Raw genomic sequence first — 10,895 nt, forward strand, 5'->3', positions numbered from 1 at the left:
CTAACTATAAACATCAGCTGCTATGGAGACACTTACATCAGATAATGGATATTCTTCTCTGGACAACAGGAATTCTGCAGAATATCAGTCTTTTCAAAAGGATTATTAGCGGCATATTTTATCTGAGTAATTAGTCATAAAAATTGTCATTTTATCTCTTTCACCCTGCAAGGAAAAGCTCAGGTTTTTTATGATGTATCAGTATCAAAACTGATCTCCCTAAACGTTTTAGAGAGCCTGTAAATCTTTAAGAAATGCTTGCTTGGGAAATGCTGTACAAAAGGCACTCTTCCTGCTAACTCTGAGCTTCAGCTTGAGGGCTAAAAAAGCTTGTCCCCCTCATGCTTACAGGATGGTTATTTGTGACTAAAATTAACACTTCTGTAGGAAGCCCTGCTCTTGCTACATGAACAGAATAGTAAACTGATGGAGTAACGGTTTACTAATGTAAGAATCTCTTTGAACATAAATACCTGAGGTTGGTTGGAAAAATAATTAGCTGTACTGCTTAACAGATGAGGAAAGATGAAAGTCACATCAAAGATTGATGAGATTAAAAAAATACATTTATTCAATGACTGTTATAGTTTAATAGTTTTCTTTTGTAGCTACATCAATTTATGGTAATATGCTTTTGCAAGTGCTACATTCTTTTTCACAACTGTAAAAAGAAAAACATACTGCCTTGAAATGCCTCTGTCTTTCATCCTATAGCATAAAAAATAAAAATGCAAGGAAGGATATTTTGCAAACTACTGTGAACACAGTATGTATCCTTAAACACAGCTTCTTTACAGCATTTTTATGCAGTGACTATCTATCATTCTTCTTAAACCAAATTATCAAATATATTAGTTGAGTGCCTCCTTTTAGTTGATCTCTGCTTTTGTGAGGCTACTGCTATTTGTATAGCAGAATAATTTGATTGTAYGTTTCCACAACATTTTGCAGAGAAAATGAACACCAAAGATAAAATATTTTCACCTTTTTAAACTCTTATGATCTGCAAAAATCATCATGTAGATTCAAAATCAAAAATCTCATAAGTGGTGTATTTTACCAAAAAGATGTACCTTATCTTGACAAGCATGCTTACTCACAGAAATGTTACTTCCATTTTAAAAATAGGACTGTGTAAAGATCTGACATTAATCTTTGGTAAGTGGATGACTATACTATCAGTATAAAATTTGGTTTACAATTCTCATAGCAATTCCTATAGCATATCCAGTTTATCAACATATGTCTTGATGCATATATTTGAGCAAGTCAAATACGATAGAGAGCATACTGCAGATCATGGTGGGCCTTTTCAGCTGTCATATTTCAGGCTTAGTGGAGCTGTGACTGGAGGAAACCAAAGGAAATTAAGACTTTGCCCATATTTTGTGGGGAAAAAGTAGTTTTGACATTAGTGATAACAATTTGCATCCTTGCTTATTCTAGCTACCTTTGAGAGCCTGGACAAAAAATCAATGGTAACATAATTTGCCTTCAAGCATTCATCTCACTACAGACCTACATACTAAGTAGCAAAATTAGTTTCAAGATTTAAACTTGTAGTTTCAGTCCAGCATTTGATACAGAACTGTGTTGTATAGGAATGTAAATCATGCTCCTTTATTTTTCAGATGACTAACATTCTCTTCTTTGAAATGCATATATTGTAAACTATAGGACATTTTTATATTTTTATGCCAAAAGGTATGTACAGAAACTGCATGTTTATAAGTATTTGAAATTATCTTACAGAGAGGGCAAAACTAAGTAACATCACAGTTATCTGTTAGGAAACATATTGTACTGAGCGAATTTTAACTGAAGCTGCAAGAAGCCAGACAGTAGCCACTGAGTATTTTCAGAAAAGAATACCTAGTTTCAGTATACAGACATTCACATTATACAGCCACCATTTCAACACAATTAATGCCTGTAAATTAAGGCAAAATAGACCACATTAAAAATGCCTCAATCTTTAGAAGCTATCTCATAAAATACTAAATGTGATACTAGTCATTAAGCATCTATGGAATATGCACAAATACAAGGTAAATGTTTGAACCACAGAATACTAAGTGGGAAGGAAAATTACATTTTAGATAGAGATACTTAAGCATACGCAGTAACTTGGAGATGAAGATATATTTCCAGTCGCTTAGAAATTCAGGCTTCTGCTTTATATTAGGCAAAATGGGGTTTTAACGACAAGTCTTCCATCTCTCAGGTGATTACCTAACTGTTGGTTTTAGATACAGAGGAGAGCAGAAGGGCAGAGCTCTTCCTTATTCCCAAGCCCGTGTGTCCAGGGTCCTCTTTTTCTGACTGCAGCCAGGACAAAATCTGGATGTGCCCCACCATCTGCATCTTATTTGGAAAAGAAACTTAGGCATGTGAATGGGAAGGAAGAGATCCTGAATGGTTCAGAGATCTCCTGGCTTTGACAGTCTGAGGTAACTGCAGGACACGCCATGCCACAGAAAGTAATGAACCTCAGTTTAGCTATAGCTTCTGCTCCCTCTCCCCCATTTTTTTTTTTTTTTTTTAATGAGCATGCCAGGAAGGAAACAGCCTGAGACTCTGAAGTTGACTGAAGCACATAGCTGACATCAAGAGATTAGACAGAACTTCTTGTTCAGCATGCTGGCTTCTTGATTTGTGCYTGACTGTTGCTATGTGCTGTACAGTGAATTTGAGTTATCCAGGGTCTGATGTATCACATTGATTTGCAGGGGGCAGCAAGGAGTCTAAAATAGGCTCTCACTTTGTATCTGGAATTTTCTGGACATAGTTATGCATATAAGCCTGTAACATGAACTTTATTTACTGTGTGTACTGCAGCTCATCCGTTTACATGCAATAAAGCCACCAAAGCCAGAAGACACTGCCTATATTCAGTTGCCGCTGCCCACCTTTTGTGTACAAGCATAAGCCTGATTTTATCTGGGATATCTGGATATCACGCAATTTGGCCAGAGCTACTGATGTCCAGCATCCCAGCCAAATGTTTGAAGTTCCCAAATTCCACCTGTACAACATTTCTGGGTGGGAAAAGAGTAAACATTTTGGGAAAACATGGAGGTAGGGTGGTTCCAATGTAAAAACGAGAACTAAAATGCCTAAGGATTTAGCCTTTGTGGATTGAGACATCGTGAGTAACATTTCAATGCTGAATTCGAAAACATYATGAAAACAATATAATAAATATTTCTCAGTTTGCCGAAAGCAGCATCATTAGCTGATCATAGCTTTTCATGTAGTATCTAAGCTATTTACCTCATTCCAAGGTAGAGAGCTAGCTAAGAGCCTTACATTACTGATCCGTCTTTTGTGATGTGTATCATTACAATCAGACAGAATTGTGAATATGTATTGTAAAGATTTTGTTACCTTTTAATCTTCTGTTAAAAATTTACTAGTTGCTTGATCTGCTCAGTTTGTAATGACTGCCTCCTTACTAGAATTTTCTGATTTCTGGTCTCCTTAGGGAAAGCAGGTGCTGTTGGTACCAAGTTTTTTTGTCCACAAGAAATCATCCCAGAAACCTTGTTTATGAAACTAACATCTGAAATTGGGCGGTGAGGATTCACATTTAAAGGTGGAAGGAAACCTGGTCTAGTTTGAGCAATATGATCCAACAAAAAGGTTCCTGAACCTCGTCTTTCTAGAAAAGCTTGATTTCTTCTGCTCAGAGGAACAGGCGGCATGTTCTCTAGTAATTCCCTAGAACTTGATAGCAAAGCAGGAGATGGAGAAAGAATCTTTTTCTTTCCTATTGCCGATTTAATATCTTCTGTGGTTGCAGGACCCAGACTAGTAGTTAACTGAGAATCAGAGCTGTAGTGATTTGCTCCTAAATTTCTTTTCTGGATAATACTTCTCAGGGTTGAAATGAAACTGATCTGTCCCAAATCAGAATCCTCACCCATAGAAATCCCACTAGGACTCTGTTTCCCTTCAGCATAAAGAGTCTGAGAATTTATTTCATCATATGATAATTTCCTCGATCCAGTTTGATCAAAAGTTTTCAATAAATGAGCAGTGTCTTTTATATCAATACTTTGGTGTCTGGTGATAAATCTCTTTGATAGGGCAAGGCCATTGATTTTAAAAGAGAGCTCTTCTTCTGGAGTTATATCCTGAAGTTGTTCTTGCAAAGAGGCAACTTTGTTCTGGTGAAAGAGTGAAGGAGAGCTCTTTTTCCAAGGCTCAGACTGTAGCCGCTGTGCTTGTACCAGCTTGGATCCTGTATGTGTTGAACTAGATTTTCTAGTAGGTGAAACTGGTTCAGATGAATTGTCTGTGCTTCTTGGATGATCCAGCTCTTTAAAGCTGAAAAGTGCTTTTTCACTTTCCTTTGAACTTGAAAGTGGAGATGGAGATGTTTTCAGTTCTATTTCCGATGGGGAAGTGCAAGCACTTGGGGAACGGCATTCTTCAGAGTCAGCAGGAGGCACATTTAAGTACTGTTTAGTTGTCTGTTTTCCAGATGGAGACTTGTCTGTGGTGATGATGATTACTTCTTTTCCTCTTGCTCTGCAGGCATTAAGAAGAACTTTCAGGGTCTCTTTGTCTTCGGAGTTTATTGCATACACTAGGGCAGAGCAGTTAGAGTGATCTTGTAGGCTTGGGTCAGCTCCACTTTTCAGTAGCAGAGAAATCACTTCAGGGCCTGCGTTTTCTAAGCAAGCATGCATCAAAGCTGTCTTTCCAGATTTGTCCTGTATGTTTGGATCCGCTTTGTTTTCCAGTAGATATTTAACCATTTTTGCCTTGCTGACACTCTGGGAGTCCACATGCTTTGTGCGACAAGCAATCATTAATGGGGTTTCACCTCTGTCATTGCTCTCGTTAATGTAGGCGCCGCCCTCCAGTAGCAGTCTGGTGAGGCGAAGGCGGCTTTGGTAGACTGCTCGTATGAGAGAATTCCCATCCGCTGGCAACTCCGCGGTTTCATTCATTGCACTTGTCTCTCACTCACACCTTGCTAGCTGCTGAAAAGAACACCTAGTTCTCAGAGAAAGTAAATAGGCCAGCAAAACAAAAAGTAAGATTTAACTGCATGAATTTCTCCTGCACGTTCCCCAGTACTTTGTGAAAAAAGCATGCAGATGATTATATATATATATATATAAAAAATATCAAAAGACACGCCCATCCTCAAGAAATACATTAAAAATTTGAAACAGTATTTTATATAACATTTACCCATGCATAAAGTATAGCTGGGTTKGTTTGTTTGTTTGTTTTTTCTGATTGCTTAGGCTTTCATCACACTCTGCCAAATAAGCTGCAAAGAAAATATCGTTCAGTACACGGTAATGGCTTTATGCTGACTGGACCCAAGTGGCGCCACTGTGGTTGTGCTACTCACGATTTTCATCCATTGAACAGAATGAATACTGCAGTATTCCCCCCCACCAATGTTAAATATGGTGACACATTCACTCATTCTTTTTCATAAAATGAGAAGGAAAAAGATCTAGGAATTAATGAGGAAAAAAAAACCCAAATTCCTGGGCATAATAAAAGCAAGTGTGGCAAAATATTTTTATATAACAAGTTAACTGATAAAATAGCAGGACAATAGCTATTAATGTCCTTTATAAAAGTAGTAGTATTTGTGGAAGTATACTACCTTTCTTATGTTGCTTTGAAAACATACCAGTCAGTGTAAAACAGCATGAACAGTGATACACAGCCTGTCCCATTCATCGTAGAGATCGGGGGATTGAGAAGAGTCCAGTACCTGAGCACATAATACCAGGTCTAAAACAAAAGAAACAGTTGATAGGATCAAAGAAAAAATAAGGTTTCACATGAACATTGAAGAGCTTAATGTGGTATAAAATGAAAGATCTTGCATGAATGTACCCCTGCATACATGCAATCAATAAAATTAAATTACTTTGATTTCTCTTTTATGTGCTTGCTTAACTACAATATTTAACAGATGGTAGAACAGTAATTCCAATACAAGATTAGCCATGAATATGAAAATTACATGTTTGCTCTATGTTCCTAGAGAAATAAAAAATGTTTAGTTAGTTTAACTGCAATGGAAATTAACAGACTCATTTTTATTCACCATTGAAAACATTAGTAATGTTCTGTACATAACTGAACAGCAATAATTTTGTTCTTTTTTCTTTGATATTGAATTTTTATTTTGAATTCCAAAATCAAAGGATGATGTCACTGTAGCTTGTTCCAAACGTCTAACAAACAAAAAAGTCAGTTGAAATACACATGTGAAATTTTTATCACAGGGTTTTTTTCCCATCAGTTTATTTCATTCCATAGCAGAATGCTCTGCAGCTACAAGTGCTTTGCTTTTGTTAAGCAATGACATTCAGAAGTTTATCAGATACAAGGAGAACAGTTAGTTAGAATGCTTCATACTTTTATTAATAAAACATTGATTCAATATACATTAATAATAAAACATTGGATAAYATGGTGATAGGGTGTGGCATGTATTTGGCTAAGAATATATTGCAATATTTGGAATGTAAGGAAAAAAGAAACCCATGAGACGAACTGTTTCACCTTTGATGGCATTTATTTCTGGCGTCACAGCCCTCACAAAGACTGTTTGCAACATATGTATGACCAGAGGAATTAAGGGGAATGAAAGACAGCCAGAACTTTTCTGTCTGTCCTCATGAAAAAAAAACAAAAAAACAAAAAAAAAAACAAACAAACAAACAAAAAAAAACTCTTGCGATCACCAGTAAGAGGGGCAACACCACTGTGGTGCTATTGCCTTCTTTTGTTCAGTTGATTTTCTTTATTCTGTCTTGATGAAACATTTTTGAAAAGTAATTGCATTCAAATTACTTTAAGGATTCATTCTTTTTTTACTGTAAGTACATGATTTGCTATTTTCTATCTCAGCTTTCATTGAGGTACAAAGCATTATTATGAAATGCATATTTTTACCAAGTAACACTCAAGATTATTATCAAGTCTTTTATAAAAATAGCCAATCAAATAGTACAGTTACATTTTCAGAAACAAACAAATATATTTTAGATAGCACATATGCTTGAATTTTGACTAATTCTCCCTTATTTTTGACATATCTAGAAGTCTCCCATATTTATGTACAACTCGATTTTAACTGCTTGCTTTATTTTAGTGACATTATGTGTAGCACTTATACAAGCCTTTTTATCCATAGAAATAACTCTTTTCAGTTAAAAACATTAAACAGGCATGAAAATAGAAGAATGTTGCTCAAAGTCATAGAGCAGGTACATGCTAGAAGTAGGAACAAGCCTGTTTTTCTAGTGTCTGATCTAATGCYTCTATGTGCTCAAATTTGCTATCTCTATAGACTTCAGTAGGACTATTCACATGACACAGAAGGGGGCTAGTTTAGGCCAACAGTTAGTGTTAGGCTGTATGGAGTAGAGTTTGGGTTTGGGAGACCCAGTTCTGCTATATGCTTCCTGTAACATGATTTAAGGCCCATTTTCTAAATACATTTTTAATAGCTTAATTAAGCTGAGATCAGTGAAAGTTATAATAAAGATCTGAGCCTTGTTATAAGGTTGTTATGGAAAAAAAAGAGAGACTGAGGTGCTTACACACTGTTAAAATGGGAATGACACAAGTGCCTATATACAGGGAGGATGTAAACATAGTACTAGAAAGGAAATCCTTTATCAGCAACTCTGTTTCCCCAGCTGTTGAAGGTAAGTATCTACCTATATACATATACACTCACAGCTACAAACTAGGCAAGGTTCATCTTCAAATATTTCTGCCTTCTGAGTGGGGAGGAGGGGACCACAGGACAGGCAGCATGCATTTCCAGGGTGCAATATGAGCTTGGGCTGCATAAAGCTGGCAATGCTGCTGTATAGGCAAGTCAGCAGTTTCAGTATGCCTGAACGCCCCCAGGGGCTGGTAGGTACCAATAAAATAATTTCAGAAATCCTCTCTGACAGGCCTAATTGATCACCTTATCCACAAGTTGGGCTTGTTGGATGTATAAACCAGGCTGGCTCAGCCCTGAAAGTGTGAAAGGAGGAGTGTAGGCAGGAGAGCTGCTAAGATCCAGCCATGCTATTTCTATGTTCATCTATGGTTTGCACTGTAAAGGAAGTGAAGAGGAAGAGTAGGAAGGAAAGTGGAGCAAGAAATGTAAACCTTGATCCAGTGGAGTAAAAATGCCCAAGAACTTCAGATTCAGATACAATATTATGAAAAGAAAATGTAACCGAGCTATAATTGACAAATATAAGGTAGAATACATTCCTGAATGCTGGATGAAGGTAACTATGGTTTGATCTAGAGAATCTGTTTAACAAAGATGTGCTAAGGGTTATGTTGCCCTAAAATTGTCACTGCAGGAACAAAGGGTAGTGGGACTTCCCTGAGATCCGCATGGACACTGGCTCAATCGCAATATACATTTCCCAGCTGGGCTTGATATACCCTGCACAAAAAAAAAAAAAAAAAAAAAAAGAGAGAGAGAGAGGCTCATAACTGGTTACTTTGAAAAAAGACCACAGTTGAAGCAGATTCTCCAAAAGATTAATTTGATTATTTGATTATTCATCATGCATTGATGCTAAACAGATTGGGATTATAAAATATTCCTAAATCTAATTAACTGCAATGTTAGGAACAACTACTTATGTTTGCAAAATGTCAGGGGCGATACAGATGCTTTTCAGCTGTGGAAGTATATTTGTGCCAGTATAGTTCCTCATTCTTTGAGCTGCTGTGTGACCTAGTTAATGATAACCAATTGTGAATGGGTCTTTCAGATTATCCACAAGTTTCTAGTGTTCTTGTACTAACAGTATTCCAGGAATGTTATTTCTTTCTAGCATTTTATATTCAGAAAATGAAATTGTTCTGGAAACTGATCTGTGATGAAGTAGCATGAAGCACCTTGTTGTATGAAAAACTACTGATTTTTGGAGCCAATGACAATTTGTTTCCAAGCAGTAGACAGACAGGCACTATTTGTGTATTTGTGCTGGATCCTATCCTGAGGATATATAATATGAGACAGTGGTAACCCAGGGTCCTATTCCAATACAGGATCTACTGCTATCATAGCGGGTAAAGCCATTAAAACCAAACTAAAGTTTTACAACTTTTTTCCTGCAGTCACTGCTTGCTAATTTGTAAACAGTACTTAATTACCAGGAGAAACTCTTGAAGTGTCTCATTACTGTGTAACAATAGAAATCACCACAAAATTGAGAGAAAACAGCTCACTGATGTTACCACAAACAAATACATACAAAAACGCCATTTCATTAAGTAAAGGAATGCTATGAATCAATGTTCTTTGCCTGTTCACAGTTAAAGACAAATTTTTTGCCCTCAGTGCCTTAGCATGCTACAAAATTATACAAACTCTTTCACAGTAGTGTTTAGAGAGTCCAGAATCATTCCACTAAAATTAAGTCACCAATCCTCATCTCTCTGAAAACATGTACTTACACAGCTAAAGATCATAAACCTTTAAGTATTTTTGTGTTTTTCAAGACTTCTTTAACCCTGTAAATTCCCTTGGTCAGTATAACAAGAACTCCAATTTCTTACACTATATTGTATGCACATTAAAATGTTTCAGGTACAAAAAGGATTTTTGTTTAAAAGCTTGCCATTTTATCACCACCAAAACTCTTTATTTTTCAAGGAGTTGCCAGAGTCAGGTCTGGTTTCAGAATCCTAGCCTGTCACATGCAACGTTTCATGGTGATGCCTCTGTCTCTTCAGCCTTCCTGGTTTCCAAGGTTAACTGCAGGATGGTCAACATTTCCTGCATGTTTCTAATCAGTTTTCTTATTTACAACGTCCTATGTTTGTACTTTCGTAGAAAGCTTGGAGAGGTCCAGCCAGCGTATTCAGTAACTTTTTCTGACACAATATTTATCATCTCCCCAGATATTCTTTCCCATCTGGAGGGATTTTCTGTAATAACAGTTACCATCAGAGCGTGGTCAAAGCATGGTGGACAGTACCGGGAGAGAAAAGTTTAAACTGGGAGGGGGCAGGGGGGCTGCACTGAGGGGACTGTTGTGGCTTGTGCTCATCTCACAGCATCCTGCCTTGTAGCATAACGGCTCTAACGGCTCTGCTGAAGGAGCTTTGGAAAAAGAGAGACAAGAAATTTCCCTGCAGAGGCCTACAGAGAATACACCTGAAAAATACAAATGGGGGCTAAAACAACAAGCACGTTAAAAGCTCTTCTAGTAAAAATTCATTGGGAGGGAAGTGACCACTATTTGCTCATAAAAGAGCCTAACAAAACCACTTTCCAAGAAAAACATCCCACATGCAGACTGAATCCCATCTTCCCTAGCCCCGGCCGCAGCCTGACGCCGCTGCCCCGCGTTTTGGCCACCCTTCCACAGACGTGCTGTCCCTCCTGCCCTGCACTACAAACTGAGCGCAACGCAGGCTCGCAGCGCGCCGCATGCCAGGCACACGCCTCGCCCGGGACTGCGAGAGCGGCGTTTTCACTTGCTCCTTGCTCGGCTTCTCCTCCTCCGGCATTACCCGCTCTCAGGCGAGGAGCGCCGCACCTGCGGCTCCTCCGGCAGCCGGAGCACCCGGACGGAGGCACCAGGGAACGACCTGCTTCCTTCATCGGCGCTTCCAGCCTTCACCACTTGCCTCCCCCCCGCCCCCCTAAAAGAAAAAGGTGGAAGTTCAGCCCGCTTTATAAACTGACCTGCTCGCGTTACACCCCCCAGCCCAGCAGTCCGGCTGCAGGTCCACCTCGCGGGCGGAGACCCGCGGAGCGGCGCTTCTGCGGGGCAGCCCCGCCACGGCCGCCGGGACCCGCCGGAGCCTCATCCGCGCCGTCGCAGCACTGACGGGGCGGGCTGCGAGGGGAGCCGAGCCGAGCCGAGCCGCGCCGCGGG

The 10,895-nt window shown here is 38.8% G+C and overlaps 1 protein-coding gene across 2 annotated transcripts; it reads right to left on the reverse strand.

Annotated features, from left to right (window-relative positions):
• Positions 1-581: 581 nt before the first annotated feature.
• Positions 582-10,824, reverse strand: ANKRD34B (ankyrin repeat domain 34B). 2 transcript variants are annotated; one of them, XM_085322036.1, is made up of 3 exons: positions 10,703-10,824; positions 5,663-5,766; positions 582-4,988 (listed from the first exon to the last, which is right to left on the reverse strand). In XM_085322036.1, the coding sequence occupies exon 3, from the start codon at positions 4,956-4,958 to the stop codon at positions 3,402-3,404; it is 1,557 nt and encodes a 518-aa protein (XP_085178162.1). In that variant the 5' UTR covers positions 4,959-4,988; positions 5,663-5,766; positions 10,703-10,824; the 3' UTR covers positions 582-3,401. The 2 variants fall into 2 exon arrangements, with proteins under 2 accessions (XP_085178162.1, XP_085178161.1); XM_085322035.1 differs by having other exon boundaries at positions 582-4,991.
• Between the last annotated feature and the right edge of the window lie 71 nt (positions 10,825-10,895).

This window comes from Rhea americana, unplaced genomic scaffold (genome assembly GCF_003343005.1).
Source record: "Rhea americana isolate MKP2758 unplaced genomic scaffold, rheAme1 scaffold_74, whole genome shotgun sequence".
Classification (NCBI taxonomy): domain Eukaryota; kingdom Metazoa; phylum Chordata; class Aves; order Rheiformes; family Rheidae; genus Rhea; species Rhea americana.